Source organism: Dasypus novemcinctus, chromosome 18, assembly GCF_030445035.2.
Source record: "Dasypus novemcinctus isolate mDasNov1 chromosome 18, mDasNov1.1.hap2, whole genome shotgun sequence".
NCBI classification, from domain to species: Eukaryota; Metazoa; Chordata; class Mammalia; order Cingulata; family Dasypodidae; genus Dasypus; species Dasypus novemcinctus.
In genome coordinates this window covers 57149747-57167982 of record NC_080690.1, presented here as the reverse complement: position 1 = coordinate 57167982, position 18236 = coordinate 57149747, and the positions used below count along the sequence as shown (strand labels likewise).

Below are 18236 nucleotides of genomic sequence, written 5' to 3'. Positions count from 1 at the left end.
CCCCAGGAGTCATGTCCCATGCTGGGGGAAAGGTAATGCATCTACATGTTGATTTGGCTTAGAGAGTGGCCACATTTGAGCAACATGGAGGCCCTCAGGAGGTAACTCTTAGGCACCCCACAGCTATAGGCCTAGTTCATATTTCAGGCACACAGGCTTATAATTGGAGCCATCAGAATCAAGGACTCATTGTTGGACCATCCATCTTTATTGGTCTTTGAAAGGCAATATTTTTAATCTTCACTATTCAAATACTCAGAGATACTTGGTAACCCACTGCAATAGATGAGAATCAATTTTTTAAATTTGTAGACTCACTCCATTTGATGGTTATTGCCAATATATTTAGATTTATTTCTCTTTTATGCTTTTTGTTTACTCTTTTATTTTCTATTTCCCTTTTTTTTTTTTCTTACTTCAACCATTTTATTCTTTGGTTTTCTTATGTCAAATCATATTTTTGTCTTTTTATTTTATTTTTTAATTTTTTTAATTTTTTATTTATTTTTTAAAAATATTACATTCAAAAAATATGAGGTCCCATTCAACCCCACTGTCCCCACCCCACCACTCCCCCCACAGCAACACTCTCTCCCATCATCTTGACATATCCATTGCATTTGGTAATCTGTTTCCCTTTTTAATATCTTTTCTTATTTGGAATAGATGCAGTTGGGTTGTTTTGTTTTGTTTTCTTTTGTTTCTGTTTTGTTTTTTGTTTTTGAGTTACTGGGGCCAGTGATTGAACTGGGACCTTATATATGGGAAGCTGGCACTCAGCCACTGAGCTACATAGGCTTTCCTGAATTAGTTTCTTCATTTGTTTATTACTTTTTGTTTTTAGGAGGTACTGGGGATCGAACCCAGCTCCTCATATGTAGGAAGCAGGCACTTAACTGCTTGAGCTATATTCGCTCCTCAGTTGGGTTTTTAAACATCATTTTCTCCCTTTTTTGGTTTGGAAGACATACATTATTTTATACTTTTAATGGTTATACTTAACTTTTTATCGTGCACTTCTTTTTAATGCAAATGCAATTTTGCAGGTTTTATTCATTGTAGTGGTGCTCAAAAAATTGTACATATTATATTGCAACACTGTATTTATTCAGCCAACATAAAATATTTGGGTTGCATACTGCTTTGCAGAAGTATTATAGTAAACTATATGCCCTTTGAAAGATAGTGATGGACTAACAGGCAGAGCTGAATGCTCTCACAAAAACAGTGGAGAGGGAGTCAGAAGCTGTCCAGGGGACAGTGGACTGGGGTAGTGTTGCATAGCTCCTGGAATGGTAGGAGACAGAGGGACAAGGAAGCCAAGATGACGGGTGAGGGTTGCCAGGCCCCTGAGGGTTGCCAGGGGTACTCTCCCCCTTTCCATGATATTGAGCTGGGGTGGAATGCCTTGCTTATTGTAACTGAGAGGGGAACAGACATTTTTCTCCCTGTCAGCTGTTTCATGGGAAAAGGAAGGTGAGGTCAGGGTGCTTTTCTTCAGTGAATTTGGCCAGCAGAGCCTGCTTTGAATATCCCCATCTGGAGGTTTACCAAAGGAACACAAGAGAGTCAAGACTGAAACACCTCCTTGGAAGGGTGCACTGACTGGCACCATCTGCTGACCAGACTGGAGGTTGCATGGGCAAAAACTGCACTGTCTGTGTCCAACCGCTGGGAGAAGGTCTGTGCCTGACTGTTGAGTCTCTGGCCCGATTATGAGGACTTCGGCTGGGCAGTTTTGTGGACTGAGAGTGAGTTGAGCTGATATCAAAGAAGAGCTGTGAAGAAGGCAATGGGCAAAGGAGAGAGGTTGGCCATCAGACTAAATTCACCAACATATTCAGATGCCTAGGCATCAGCAAAAAATTACAAGCCAACCTAGGAAACAGAAAGAGATGGCCCAACCAAAAGAACAAACCAAATATCCTGAAGAGATACAGGATTTAAGACAATCAGGGATAGCCATACAACCCTCCTGAATCACTTCGAAGAATTTGTAGAAAATATAACTAAAGAAATAAGGATATTAAGACACTGGGAAAGCAAAAGAACTATTTGAAAGCCTGCAAAGAAAAGCAGCAGACCTTATGGGAATTAAAGACATGCTGGATGACACCAAAAAATACATTAGAGGCACATAAGAGCAGATTTGAATTGCTTGAATACAGAATTAGTGATTTTGAAGACAACATCTGAACTGGAAAAGACAAGAGAACAGAAAGAAAAGAGAATGAAAAAAATAGAACAGGGTCTCAGGGAATTGAATGACAGTGTGAAATTCACAAACATTCACATTATTGGTGTCCAAAAAGGAGAAGAGAATGGAAAAGGGACAGAAAGAATATTTGAGGAAATAATGACTGAAAACTTCCCAACCCTGTGAAGGACATAAATATCAATATCCAAGAAGGACAACTTACTGCAAACAGAATAAATCTGAATAGACCTACCCCAAGACACCTACTATTCTGAATGACAAATGTATCAGAGATAAAGAGAAGATTCTGAAAGCAGCAAGAAAAAGGCAAAGCATCATTACAAGGGAAACTTTTTTTTTTTTTAATTTATTTAATTCCCCTCCCCTCCCCCGGTTGTCTGTTTTCTGTGTCTTTTTGCTGCGTCTTGTTTCTCTGTCCGCTTCTCTTGTCATCAGCGGCACGGGAAGTGTGGGCGGCGCCATTCGTCGGCAGGCTGCTCCCTCCTTCGCGCTGGGCGGCTCTCCTTATGGGTGCACTCCTTGCGCGTGGGGCTCCCCTACGCGGGGGACACCCTTGCGTAGCAAGGCACTCCTTGCGCGCATCAGCACTGCACATGGGCCAGCTCCACATGGGTCAAGGAGGCCCGGGGCTTGAACCGCGGACCTCCCATGTGGTAGACGGACGCCCTAACCACTGGGCCAAAGTCCGTTTCCCTACAAGGGAAACTTGATACAATTAAGTGCCAACCTCTCATCAGAAACCACAGAGGAGAGAAGAAAGTGGCATGATGTATTTAAGGTACTAAAGAGAAAAACTAACAGCCAAGAATTCTGTATCCAGCAAAGCCATCCTTCAAAAATGAGGGTGAGTTCAAAGTCTTCACAGACAAAAACTGATAGAATATGTTATCAAAAGACCAGGTTTACAGGAGATACTAAAGGGGGTGCTGCAGCCTTAAAGGAAAAAACAAGGGCGAGATATTTGGAGTTTAGACATTAAGATTAGTAGGAAGAGTAAACTGAAGGATAAGAAGACAAAAGAATGGTATGACAACAGAAAACCAAAGGACAAAACGGATGAAGTAAGTAATGCCTTTATAGTGATAATACTGAATGTTAATGGATTGAACTCCCCAATCAAAAGACATAGACTAATAGAATGGATTAAAAAGTATGAGCTGTCTATATGTTGTCTACAAGAAACCCTCTTTAGACCTAGGAACAAAACCAGGTTAAAAGTGAAAGATTGGAACAAGGTATTCCATGCAAATAGTAACCAAAAAGAGCTGGAGTAGACCAGATAAATGTAAAATAACAATATTACAGTATATGAACAATAATTACTCAGTACAACTGGCAAATTGCTCCTCTGATCAGTACTCTATAATTTTCTTCATAAAAAAGCAATACTTTTCATTGAAGAGGACTGGAGAAGAGGTATATTTTTGGATACTTCATTTTTCTTTAACCCTTTCTTATTCATACTTTTAAAAATAATCTATCAAGTTCAAAAATGATTAGGCATGACTACTGTTCAAGATTTTGAGTTTTTCTTCCTCATAAAATTTTATGAGTTGACAAATTATCTGCTGTAATTCATTTCAATAAGATGTGAAGAATCACCAAATAGGAATTTGATTATCTAGAAAGAATTATGGCCTGAATGGAAATTAAATAACCAAACCAATAATTTATTTCATTCTTAGAGATTATTTTGTACAATAGAGTTGTAATATAAAAATTATAATTATGTTATAGTTAATTTCCATTATATTTGAATTATTATTTATATTTACAAATGTTTGTTGCTGTGCTGTTTACTTTTTATTATTATATTAAGTCTAACTTGACCTTGCACTCTCTTCTAAAATTTGTAATTCCTTTCGATCTTTTTCTATTTATTTTACAATTTTACAATAAAGAACTTTCTAACAGCTAACAAAAGCCATTGATTATATACTTCGGATAGATCATATGGTATGTGAATATATCTCAGTAAAACTGCTTAATAAGCAAATAAGTAATTGTGCAAGAATAGCCAGAAATAGCAGCTATGTACAGCAGGGGAAACAGATTCAAAGGTAAGGAATTTCCTTATTTGTTGGTCTGTTTTTTGTTTATTATTATTACTGAAATAATGAAAATGCTTTAATGTTTGAAGTAATGAATGCATAACTATGTGATTATACCAAATACCATTGATTGTACGTTTTGGATAAATAGTATGCTTTATTAAAAAGTATCAATAAAATTTATTTTAAAAAAAAGAACTATATGGCTCTTCAAGTATTTCATGGCCAACAATTTGAAAAACACAGATACAAAGTAGTGCTACCATGAAATAAATTGGTAAGTGTAGTGGCAGTCAGTTGACTTTCTATAGAGAGATGAGAGATTGACATCTCTATGTCCAATATATATTTCATTGTCGCAAAATCAGGAGTCTACCACCTATGTATGACTGTACTACTTTATTATGCTTTTACCAACATTGTATATTATCACTTAGAAATATCTTCATCAATCTATAGATTAAGAAAATGGAGTAACATTTCTTTAATTACTCATGAGTTTAAATATTTGTGGGGTATTTCTTCCCATTTTAGATCCTTTAATCATTATCATTATTCTGTTTTTGTCACATAACATATATGGACCTAATAAAGTTTAAAGATAATATGTACCTTACCCCAGAGCAATGTAAGAATCTTAGACTGCTTTATATTTGATTCTCTCCTAAGACATTATTGATATGGATATCTGGTTCTGTTTTCTTTTATCCTCCCAAAATGGACATTATTTTTATTTTATAATTACCAACTTATACAAATCAATACTTTACATACATGTATACTTACATTTCATCTTAACCATTTAGAAAATGTCATAGAAAAAAATTCCTATTCACATATAATATCAATAAAATTAATAAAGTACTGAGGAAATTATAAACAAGTATATTAGTCCAAGTGGTACTGATGGAAAGTACCAGAAATCTTTTGTTTTTTATAAAGAGTTTTTATTTGTAAAAAGCTTGCAGTGAGGGAAACGGACTTTGGCCCAGTGGTTAGGGCGTCCGTCTACCACATGGGAGGCCCGCGGTTCAAGCCCCGGGCCTCCTTGACCTGTGTGGAGCTGGCCCATGCGCAGTGCTGATGCGCACAAGGAGTGCCGTGCCACACAGGGGTGTCCCCCGTGTAGGGGAGCCCCACGCGCAAGGAGTGCATCCATAAGGAGAGCCGCCCAGCGTGAAGGAGGGAGCAGCCTGCCGAGGAATGGCGCCGCCCACACTTCCGTGCCGCTGACGACAACAGAAGCAGACAAAGAAACAAGACGCAGCAAAAAGACACAGAAAACAGACAACCGGGGGAGGGGAGGGGAATTAAATAAATTTTTAAAAAAAAATAAATCTTTTAAAAAAAAAAAAAAAAGCTTGCAGTGACAAGGTCCTAAAGAGTCCAACTTAAGGTACCATAAGAGGTACTTTCTCACCCAAAGTCTTTCGCCACGTATTGACACAAGATGGTGGGCAGTGTCTGCAAGGATTCAGTTTTCCTCTCTTAAGGCTCTGTGGGCCTGGCTTCTTCTGATCTCACCTCTAGGCTGGAGGGTTCATTTCTTTCCAGGCTCAGCGCCTTTGCTCTCTTCATGAGGTCAGCTGTATACTGTCAGGCAAATGGTTTATCTCTCTCCCCAGGACCACACGTTCCTCTTCCATGTCTATGGAGCTCTCTTCTCACATATCTATTTCTGTGTTCTTCTTGAGTGAATGTCCGTTTATATACCCATCAAGGAGATGGGACTCAACCCTGAATGCCCTAATGATGTGGATCAATTCAAAGCCCTAATCTTTTTTTTTAAAGATTTATTTCTCTCCCCTCCCCCCACCCCAATTGTGTGTTCTTTGTGTCTATTTGCTGCGTCTTCTTTGTTCGCTTCTGTTATTGTCAGCAGCACGGGAATCTGTGTTTCTGTTTGTTGCATCATCTTGTTGTGTCAGCTCTCTGTGTGTGTGGCACCATTCCTGGGCAGACTGCACTTTGTTTTGCACTGGGCAGCTCTCCTTATGGGGTGCACTCCTTGCGCGTGGGGCTCCCCTATGCAAGGGACACTCCTGAGTGGCAGGGCACTCCTTGCACACATCAGCACTATGCGTGGGCCAGCTCCACACGGGTCAAGGAGGCCCGGGGTTTGAACCGTGGACCTCCCATGTGGTAGACAGACGCCCTAACCACTGGGCCAAGTCCGTTTCCCCGCCTTTGTTAAATTTAAAGTCACCATTTATCTTATCTTCCAGAATGACACAGTAGGCTATTCTTCCTTAAAACATTGTCTTCACTTGCCTCTGGGATTCCACACATTCTTAATTTTCCTCCAACCTTGAATCCTTCCTTATTTTCTTTTCTGGCTTCTTCTTACCTACTCTACCTCTAAATATTCAAGTGCTATAGGGCTTAATCCTCAAACTTACATTTTCTTCCCTTCCCTTCCCTTCCCTTCTCTATCCAAAGACACTGCATTGTTAATCTCATCAACTCTCATAAAGTTTATGTCATATTTTTGGTGATGACTTCCAAATTTATATCTCTAATTCATGTATCTTCCCTAAATCCCATACTTGTATACATACTGGTCTACTCGGTATATATCATCACTAGGATATAAAAATGTTGAAACCCAACCTCTTGATATTCTCTTGAAACCTGCCTCTACCAGTTTTCTTTTTACATGACACTTGCATTCTTCTAGGTGGTCAGGCAAAACACGTGGAGTCCATCCTTGTCTCACCTTTCTCATATTACATGCCCAATCCATCAGCAAATCCTTTTCTGTATACCTTTAAAATATGTCCAGAATCCAATGACATCTCACTTCCATCACTTCTCCCTCCACAATCATCTGGTGTGAACCATATGAGTTATTGCTATAGTTATCTAACTTCTATCCAACTTGCTTCTATACTTTCCTTCCTAATAATCTGTGTTTTTTCCCTAAACATCCCCCCTTCCCTCCTCTTCCCATCTCCAGTAATCTACTTTCTCTTTCTCTGAATTTGCAATTTCCAGTAATCTTTTTGTTGTGGTTTTTTTAAACAATCAGAATGACTCATTTTAAAAATAAAAGATCTTGCCATGCTTCTCACAGCCCCTCAATGGCTCCTTATCTCAGAGAAAATTAAAATTCCTTAAAATGGCCAAGGCTGAAATGTTTATCATTTTCATTTCAAGTTAGATGGATTTTTGTTTTCCTTCTCCTGAACTGTTGGCCCTAGATGGTTCCAATTTTGTAAAGAGGTTCACTTCTAAATCCCTGACCTTTTGTGAACCCAAGGTCTTGTCTCCTGGATTTTGTCAGACCATTAAGATGCACATATTTAGTCAGTTCAACATGAAAGGTCCCACCGTAACTGTGTCTTCAAAGCATGGTTACCTCTCTAGCTCCTGGTTAACACTTATTTTAGTCCCTCTGGGTATTCTTTACTTTCTTTTAAGATTGACTCATTTTATCCAGCTTCCTTGGTGTTTTCAGGAAATCTTGAGCACCATTTATATCTCAAGTATACCTACTGCCACAGTCATATTACTCAACAGTTCTATTACCCCTCAGGTGTCCTCATGCAGCCCTTTGTTGTCAACCCTTCACACCACCATCTACTAATTGAAACTACTGGTCTATTTTCAAACTCTAAGTTTTGTGTCTTCCAGAATGTCATATAAATGGAATCAAATTATGTAACCTTTTGGTTCTAGCATTTTTTTACTTAGCAAGATAAATTTAAGATTTGTCAAAGTTGTTGTATGAATCAGTAGTTCATTCCTTTCTATTGTTGCCTAGTATTCTATTGTATGGATGTACCAGAGTTTGGTGATTCATTCACCCAATGAAGGGCACCTGGTTTGTTCCTGTGTGGGGTAATTATGAGTAAAAGCTGTTATAGCCTTTCGAGTACAGGTTTTGTCTGAACATAAGTGTAAATACAATTGCTGGGTCATATGCTAGGTGTAGGTTTAATTTTATAAGAAACTATACTAAAAGTAGTATAGTGGTTATACTATTTTTTCATTCCCAGCAACAGTGTATGAGACTTTTTGTGTTCTGTTTTTTTATCTGCATTCTTGATCTATATTGCCATCAGTTATGTTTTTTCCATCAAATAAGCCTATATCCAAAACATAATCCCTGGTACTTTGCAATTCCAGACTCCTTCTCCTATATTAAAAATAGTTAAGTTTTTCTCTCAACATCCCCAATACCTCTGAGGCCTTTCATTTTATCTTATACCTGTAGCAGTGCTTGGGAATTGATAAAACTTTCCTTCCAGAATGAACAAATAGATTTGACCTTGGATAGAAGGGATAGGAAGGGAAAGTGTGAGAGCATGAAGGAAAAAAACAGACTGAAATAAAGACAGATAAAAGCATCTTAGTATCTTAGTTGACAAAAGTAGGGAGAGCTTAAGAAGATAGTCATGGCTAGTATGTAAGCAGTATCATTTATTTGGTGTTAGAGACATGGGGTCTATTTCTCTTGTCTTTTCTGTCCTGTTTTTTAGTTAGTTTTGTACCTTCATTTACTCTGGTTATATTTAATTATATATTATTTGAAAAGTACAAAAGTGACTTGAAGCCTTTGAAGATGCTATACATCTCCAATGAATATTTAAGTATGCTTATGGCAATCACCTTAATCCAGATTTCTGGGTTTGAGGTGATTTAAAGATGAGCTTCAGACTCTGCCTAGGCTGGTCAACTGTTGGGCACCGTTATTCCTTGCTGTAGCTCTGAGGATTCCCAGCCCATCCTATAGAGTTTATGGTGTATCCTGTTCTCCAGTTCTTGTTGCCAAGGCCTATAAAACTGTCAGAAACACTGCTTTGTTTCTCTACCTTTTATTTGCCTTTTCTAGCATCAGAAGATATCCCTGAGGGGGAAAGTGACCCCAAATGCTGTGTTCATTGTTCTAAGTTTTCATATTTTTTTTGCTCTAGGTCCACCAATTCTTTATGCCTTCAGTCAGGTACTTTTTATATTTTGTTCAATTTGTGCTATTGTTCTCATTAGGAAGGTTGGTCTAAATTACCTAGTTGGTGCTCGCTTCAGCAGCACATATACTAAAATTGGAACAATACAGAGAAGATTAGCATGGCCCCTGTGCAAGGATGACACGCAAATTCGTGAAGCATTCCATATTTTTGTTGTTGTTATGGGGGAAGGAGTGGGGTGAAAGGGGTGAGGGGCATATGGGGACCTCATTTTTTGAATATAACATTAAAAAAATAATTAAAGACAAAAATGAAAAAATAAATAGGGACGCGGACTTGGCCCAGTGGTTAGGGTGTCCGTCTACCACATGGGAGGTTTACAGTTCAAACCCCGGGCCTCCTTGACCTGTGCAGAGCTGGCCCACGCGCAGTGTTGATGTATGCAAGGAGTGCCCTGCCACGCAGGGGTGTCCCCGCGTAGGGGAGCCCTACACACAAGGAGTGCACCCCGTAAGGAGAGCCATCCATCGCGAAAGGAAGTGCAGCCTGCCCAAGAATGGTGCCGCACACACGGAGAACTGACACAACAAGATGACATATCAAAAAGAAAATGATGCAGTAGACACAGAGAATAGACAACCGGGGTGGGGCGGGGAAGGGGAAATAGATGATAGATAGATAGATAGATAGATAGATAGATAGATAGATAGATAGATAGATAGATAGATAGATAGATAGATAGATAGATAGATAGATAGATATAGATAGATGATAGATAGATGATAGATAGATGATAGATAGATAGATAGATAGATAGATAGATAGATAGATAGATAGATAGATAGATAGATAGATAGATGAATGATAGATAGATTGATTAGATAGATAGATAACCAACTAACCAAATTGTCTGCTACCAGAATGTGGATGTTTCAGGTTCAGGAACTGACTTTTACATTGAGATCTAACCAATGAGAAAGAGCCAGTTTGCAAAAAGTCTCATACAGAGCAGTCCAAAGAGATGTTTCTGGCTAGTTTAAAGTTGGGAAAAACCTTGTGGCTTTCTCAGAACTGAAAGGAAGCTAGAATATTTGTCAAATAATAAGCAATGCCAAAAATGGCTTATGTGGAAAATCAGATACATAAGCAGGCATCAGAAAGACCATGGAGGGCTTTGTCAACGTCATGGAAAGGAGTTTGGATTTTAAGTGTAATTTGAAAGCTAGTAAAAAGCTTTTAACAGAAATAGCAAATCTCTATCTTAACCTGAATTAGAATCAGTTGGTAGAAAGTACTAAAACTGGAGATCTCCATGTTCTCTTCCTGATTCATTGGACAAGATCCATTTAGTCTGGTGGGGAGAGGGGGGAATCTGGGAATCTTTAATTTTAATAAGCTCCCCAGGTGATTTTGATCTCCACCAAAATCACTGACCTTAAAAGTTTTATCTCTTCCCTTCTCAGATCAGTTTCATTATTCTCAGCTCTTTCCCATGCCCTTATACACACACACACACATATATATATACACCCCCCCTTGTGGCTTTTTGTGTGCTCTCTGCTCTCTGTGTCCATTTGCTGTGCATTCTTCTGTGTCTATATTTATTTTTCCCCCCCTTGTGGCTTGCTTGCTCTCTGCTCTCTCTGTCCATTCACTGTGTGCTCTTCTGTGTTTTTGCTTGTCTCCCTTTTTTATTGCGTCACCTTGCTTGAGTCAGCTCTCTGTGGTGCTTGAGGGCCGGATGGCATTCTGTGGCATCTGTGGGCTGGGCAGTACTCCATGGCGCTTGCGGGCCAGGTGGCTCTGCAGCATGTGGACAAGCCTGCCTTCACAAGGAGGCCCCAGGACATGAACCTAGGGCCTCCCATATGGTAGACAAGAGTCCAACTGATTGAGCCACAGCCGCTTCCCTCCCATGCCCTTCTTACATATTAATATATGAGATCATTCTAACTTAATATTTTTTTCAAACTCTAGGTAAAAACATGTTAACCATCTTTGTGCACACATACTTGCATGTGTGTGTAAGAGAGGAAAAATAGAAAAGACTAGAATCTTTTCTATCTAAAATCTAAAATAGAAGAGAAAACAGGGTGGGTGTTGTAGTATTACTATAGCTCTTAGTAAACAATTTGGAAAACATTGATGTCAGCCTTTTTATTTCTTATGAGTATTATTTTTCTTTTATTCTCTTTTCTACTGTAGAAATTCTGTTTCTCCTACATCAGTAACAAAAATGTTTGCTTTTATTTTTCAGACTTGCCTTCAAGAACTTTAAGAAAGGACTCACCTTTAAGAAAGGAGAGTTATGAAACAGAATTATCCTTATGGTAAATGACTGACAGGCTTGAAAGCTGTGATCTTAAGAAGTTCAGTTCTAGAGATTATTTGGAAGTCAAAAGGAAATTGGAGAGGAAAAAAGAAAACCAGGAGGAATATTTCAGGGAAGGGATGATCACACATGAAAAAATGTCCATTTTCAACCAGCATACTTACTTTTCTCAACACCCAAGATGTCAGTCTATTGAGAAAGCTTATAAATGCAAGGAATGTGGGAAGGCCTTCAGACGAGCCTCACACCTTACTCAACATCAGAGTATTCATACTGGTGAAAAACCCTATGAATGTAAGCAATGTGGGAAGGCCTTTAGTCGTGATTCACAGCTCAGTCTTCATCAGAGACTTCATACTGGTGAGAAACCCTATGCATGCAAGGAATGTGGCAAAGCCTTTACTCAAAGCTCACAACTTATTTTACATCATAGAATCCATACTGGTGAAAAACCATATAAATGTGAAGAATGTGGGAAAGCCTTTATTCGTAGTTCACAACTTACCCGACATCAAAAAGTTCACACTGGTGAAAAACCTTATGAATGTAAAGAATGTGGGAAGGCCTTTACTCAGAACTCACAACTTACTCTGCACCAGAGACTCCATACTGGTGAAAAACTCTATGAATGTAAAGAATGTAGAAAGGTCTTTACTCAGCTCTCACAACTTATTCTACATAAAAGAATTCATACTGGTGAGAAACCCTATGAATGTAAGGAATGTGGGAAAGCTTTTATTTGTGGCTCACAGCTTTCTCAGCACCAGAAAATTCATAATGGGGAAAAACCATATGAATGTATGGAATGTGGAAAGGCATTTATTCGGGGCTCTTTACTTATGCAACATCAGAGGATTCATACTGGTGAAAAACCATATAAATGTGAAGAATGTGGGAAGGCTTTTATCCGTGGCTCACAACTTACTCAACACCAGAGAATTCATACCAATGAGAAGCCTTATGAATGTAAGGAGTGTGGAAAAACCTTTAGTCATGGCTCACAACTTACACAACACCAGAGAATTCATACTGGTGAGAAACCCTATCAATGTAAGGAATGTGGAAAGGCCTTCAATCGTGGCTCACTCCTTACTCGACATCAGAAAATTCATACTGGTGAGAAGCCATATGAATGTAAAGAATGTGGGAAGACCTTTAGTCGTGGCTCAGAACTTACCCAACATGAGAGAATTCATACTGGTGAGAAACCCTATGAATGTAAGGAATGTGGGAAGTCTTTTATTCGTGGTTCACAGCTTACTCAGCATCAGAGAATTCATACTGGTGAGAAACCCTATGAATGTAAAGAATGTAGAATGGCCTTTACTCAGAGTTCCCACCTCTCCCAACATCAGAGACTTCATACAGGTGAGAAACCATATGTATGCAATGAGTGTGGGAAGGCCTTTGCTCGTGGCCTACTGCTTATTCAACATCAGAGAATTCATACTGGTGAGAAACCTTATCAGTGTAAGGAATGTGGGAAGGCCTTTATTCGTGGTTCACAGCTAACTCAACATCAGCGAATTCACACTGGAGAAAAACCCTATGAATGCAAGGAATGTGGAAAGGCCTTTAGTCATGGCTCTCAACTTACTCTACATCAGAGAATCCATACTGGTGAGAAGCCCTATGAATGCAAAGAATGTAGAAAGGCCTTTACTCAAAGCTCACATCTTTCTCGACATCAGAGAATTCACACTGGTGAAAAACCATATCATTGTAAGGAATGTGGGAAGGCCTTTACTCGTGGCTCACAACTAACGCAACATCAGAGAATTCATATCAGTGAGAAATCTTTTGAATTTAAGGAATGTGGAATGGACTTTAGTCATAGTTCACAAGTTTATATATGAGTATCTGACTGGTTAACATAGAGGGCCTTCTTTGACCATCCATTACCTTTAAAGAATTATTACAAATGTAAATATGGGAGTACCTTTGCCTCATAAAGCTCAGCATCATAGAATTTATATGAGGGGGAAGTAATGTTAATTTAATCCACTTAGAAAGCCCTTCTATCCTTATTGAAAACATATTAAGCTTTAGCAAATTATAATAAGTCTTTAGCCATAGCATATATGTTATACAGTATCATCTTGGCTCCACCGGTTTATTTCCTTTATAACATTTATCATGATAATCAACCTCTGCTTTGGTTTAATCATTTGTAATATAATCCTGAATACTTTCCTTACAAGTTTCCTGGAAGTATTAAATGAGTTATTACGTGTAAAGCCTTAGAACAGTGCCTTGACATAGCATTATCATTACCATTGTTATTTTAGAGAAAATTTGCATGACCAGAGGACACTCAGTATAATGAATATTGAAAAATCTTTCATTAACATGTATCACAGATTATTTGGGGGAAGACTGTATGCTGTAATTCATATAGGAAGAACCCCTGTGGATTTAATTAGTAGATTGTTGAGCATAGCTGCTAGAGAATTTGGGAGAGTTCTGAAGTAATTTGTAACAAAGTCCAAAAATTCATTTCTATCAACTCTGACCACAATTCAAGAACATTATTTTGAAATGAAAAAATAGCCAAAATAAATCTTTCCACTAGGAAATTTTAAAAAACTTGAATGGATAGCTTTTGAATTACATTGATTTTGCAGACTATTTTGAAATGAAAAACAATGAGATCTTGCATCAGAAACTGCTTTTTCCCTACCCAAAATCCATTTTCCCTTTTTAAGTAATTGAGTTCTGGGCCAAAAAACTGTCTCAGCCTCCCTTGCAGGTCAATAAGATGCTAGTGGTAATTGTATGGGTAGGACATTTGGGAATCCCTTTTTACCTCTTTTCTTTTTTTTTCCCCATCTACAATGTTGACCTCTAAGTTGAAGTTCCAGCAGTCTTGTGGAGACTTTGAGAATGGTAGCTGGGTATTAAGTATGGTGGAGCAGAAAAACAGTAGTCTGCAACTCTGGTCTACCTGCTTCCTGTATGTCTTTGTATAAAATTAAAATAAACTTTTATTTGTTGATGCTGTTGTAGTTCTCAGTTATTGACATTAAAATTCTTAAGGATATACAATTTTGTACCTGGAAGGGGTGCAGTTGGAAAAAAAACCTCTGATGTGGGAATGAGGATCTGAGAAAAATTAATTCAATGTAGAGTTAGCTAGGCTGCTAATAGAGATTGGCCAAAATCGCTTTATAAGGGATGTTCTCTGCCTGCAAGTGTGCAATCCTGGTTAAGCTTCATAAATTTTGAACCTTGTAGGATTGAAAAGGCCATACTGGTTCTCTGTTCTTAACTGAAGACATTTGTGGTGAGGTAAAGTAGCAGCTTGACCAGGAAATGAGAACATTGCCCATCCATGCAAAGGCAGTGAGTCTGCTAGCCCTACTCAAGCCTCATCAAGTTAGTCATATTTATTGAGTTTGCCGCATCCCAGGCACTATCCTTGGTAAGCAAAGTCATCAGCTGAGAAATGCAGGGAATATGAAAGGTTTGGAGTTTAAGAGAGGAGATATGAAATAATCATTAAAGTGGAATGAGATATTTAATGGGCTAGGGATATATATAATACGATTGCCTGGGAACATTTAAAAACTAGAAAAGGCAATGAGCAAAAGGGCCAGTAAACAGAATGACTCACCAGACCTAAAAACTATTTAGACAAAATCTTTGGCCTTATAATTAAAAAGCAGATAGTTGTAAGCCTATTGAGCCTATTGAGTTCATTAGGGAAATACACTGCCAACAAGACCCAATTCTATCCTGAATCAACCTGTGATTCTAATACACTTCTCCACACAAGTCCATTAGGAAATTGACCCATATATGTAATATTTCCAAAAACATGTTTGCATCATTATTTGCATATCTATATACTTAGCATACTTGGAATGTAGTCTTTTTCCATTTGCTTTTTAAACATGTATGTTATATTCTATAAAATATTGTTTGGATTGCTTTTTCGCTTACATATGTTGGTGATTTTTCCAGTTTCTTTTGCTTGGATAACACCATCAAGCAGTCTTAAAACACAATGATCACTTATTTAGATCACAAATCTAAAATTTGGACAGACTTGGCAGGTACAGCTCATTTCTGATCCATGCAGCATCAAATGGGATGACTTGGAAGTTAGTGGTCACTCGGTGGTTGGAGGATGGAATCATCTAAAAGTTCCCTTGCTCACACTGAATCTGGATGTTAGCTAGGCCTCAGATAGGGCTGTCAGCCAGAATACCTAGTTGTGGTGTCTCTCTGTGGCTTCTTAGCTTCCTCTCAGAATGGTGTCTGGGTCCTAAGATTGAGTTTCCCGAAAGAAAAAGGTGGAAGTACATGTCATTCACATCTCAGTGGAAGATGTCAAATTTTAAGAGCTTGTGGACTGTGACATATTGTGGTGGCCATCTTTGTAAAATACAATCTGCCTTAAAGGTATTTCCATGCCTATTCTTGGAAGTCACATATCCTCACTTCTGCCATTCTCTTTTGGTATAGGCAGTCACACCTTGATGGGAGGAGGGTCTGGTTGTTAGAAAAGCATTTGGGATGGGATATATTTTGGAGGCCATCCATTTTTGGAAAGCACATTTTGTCCCAAAGAGCCTCTCATACATGAAGCATTTTCTCATTCTTTTTGTAACTGTATATTATTATTATAGCTATATATTTAATTGATGTACCATAGTTTTAGAAAAATGCCAAAATTCTCATTTTCTTTCTGGATACCTGACTACACAGTTAGGCACAAAACATCCCATTTGCCTTTGTCAGGTGTGGCTCCATGACTAAATGAAATATTATCAGAAATGATATATGCAGGGATACGGACTTTGGCCCAGTGGTTAGGGCGTCCGTCTACCACATGGGAGGCCCGCGGTTCAAGCCCCGGGCCTCCTTGACCCGTGTGGAGCTGGCCCATGCGCAGTGCTGATGCGCGCAAGGAGTGCCGCGCCACGCAGGGTGTCCCCCGCGTAGGGGAGCCCCACGCGCAAGGAGTGCACCCATAAGGAGAGCCGCCCAGCGCGAAGGAGGGAGCAGCCTGCCCAGGAATGGCGCCGCCCACACTTTCCGTGCCGCTGCCGACAACAGAAGCGGACAAAGAAGCAAGAAACAAGACGCAGCAAAAAGACACAGAAAACAGACAACCGGGGGAGGGGAGGGGAAATAAATAAATAAAAATAAATCTTAAAAAAAAAAAAAAAGAAATGATATATGCAATTTCCCCCTCATTTGCTTAAAAAGTAACTTCCAGTAAAGTATATAAATCCTAACAGTGGTAATTACAGTTAATGTAAATATTTAATGATACTATTAAGAGATGTAATTTATTTATAGTTCCAGATCAAAATAGAAATTATAAATATTAAATTATGGTAAAAGGGTATAAGAGGAAAGAAAACTCTATAAGGAATAACCTAGGACTGAGTGAGAATTCCAAAAGAAGGATTAGAAGGGGCATTCTCCAAGTCTGGAGTTCAGACCTCAGGAAGGGTGTAGTTACAACCTACTGGATGGTGAAGAATTTAGGTGGGTTGTCTGGGCAAGCGAGAAACAAACCTTTTGTACAGGGTTAAGATGTGACTGGTAGGGAGGGTGAGCTGCAGAAACAAAGCCTGGAGAACACTAGTGTCTGCATTGGGAGAGTTGGCAGGAAAGGAACTTCTGCAGCATAGATGAGTCACAGTAGTTGGGTGGGAACCCATGGGGAGTCAGTGGCCACTGTGGGTCTAAGAACTACAATTCATATCACAAGGCAGACTGTTGGCCTTGGCTGGGGCAGTAATAGAAACTGAGGGACTACCCACTCTACGTACATGCCTGGGGTGCAGTACCACTGGATGTTCTTACACACCCACGAAGTTAAGCCCTGTAGGAAAAGCAAGAAAAAACAAAGTACCACACACCAGAACCCATAATGTTCTACCACTTTGAAAAGCTTAACATCATTCTCACCACACCCAAGGAGAAAATACTTAAAAGAGTTCAGTCCATTATGACAGAGCAAATATTGAAGGCTAAATTTGGAGCTTTGGGGCAATAAATTGATAACAGGCGTAACAGTGGATGAAGATCTTGAAAATATAAACTCCTTTGAGTCAGATAAACTCAAGAAAGCTCATCAAAAAATAGAAGAAATGCAAAAGCAGGCATTTCACAGAAGAGAAATTTCCAATGAACATATGAAAAGTTGCTCATTCTCAATAATCAGGAAAATGCAACTCACAACTATTTAAGATACAATCGCATTACTGTCTACTGACAAAAATAAAGTTGATAATTATCAAGGACTGGTGAGGATTTGGAGAAGGGAATTCTCATCTATTGAGAGGGAAATCATAACTTGTGGAAAAACAGGCACTACCTACTAATTTTAAGATGTACAATCTTTATGATCCACCATACAGATCTATCCATTTATCATAAATATATCCCCTGGAGAAAACTTACACTGGTACATCAGACATAAATGTAAGTTTGCTCCTAATGACATTGTTTTACATTTGTTTTAGTCTTAGATCTATAATTAAATATATTATTTATAGAATACTCTACCCACTAACAGCAAAATAATTCTTTTACGTACACAAGAATATTCACTAATATGGACTATTTGCTGGATCACAAAACAAACCTCAACAAATGTAGAAGAGTTGAAATCATAAGGAGTACATTCTCTGACTATAATGGAATCAAACTAGCATCAATAAAAGCAGAAAACCAAGAGGAAACTCATCAAACTCTTTGAAATTAAA

General features: G+C 38.7%; 1 protein-coding gene and 1 non-coding gene across 4 annotated transcripts in view; both read left to right on the top strand.

The window, feature by feature from the left end:
• ZNF420 (zinc finger protein 420) overlaps positions 1-14506 on the top strand; it is a 38903-nt gene extending 24397 nt beyond the window's left edge. For 2 of the 3 annotated variants that reach the window (XM_004458802.4, XM_023588864.2), the window contains one exon: positions 11437-14506. In XM_004458802.4, the coding sequence (XP_004458859.1) occupies positions 11514-13367 (1854 nt within the window). In that variant the 5' untranslated portion in view covers positions 11437-11513 and the 3' untranslated portion in view covers positions 13368-14506. Of the gene's footprint in view, positions 1-9185; positions 9215-11436 lie in introns of those variants that run through there. The other variant, XM_058279330.2, reaches the window with a different exon arrangement.
• Positions 9285-9391, top strand: LOC111764220 (U6 spliceosomal RNA). The gene has a single exon (XR_002796887.1). It is a non-coding gene; the product is annotated as a U6 spliceosomal RNA (small nuclear RNA).
• Positions 14507-18236: the final 3730 nt, after the last annotated feature.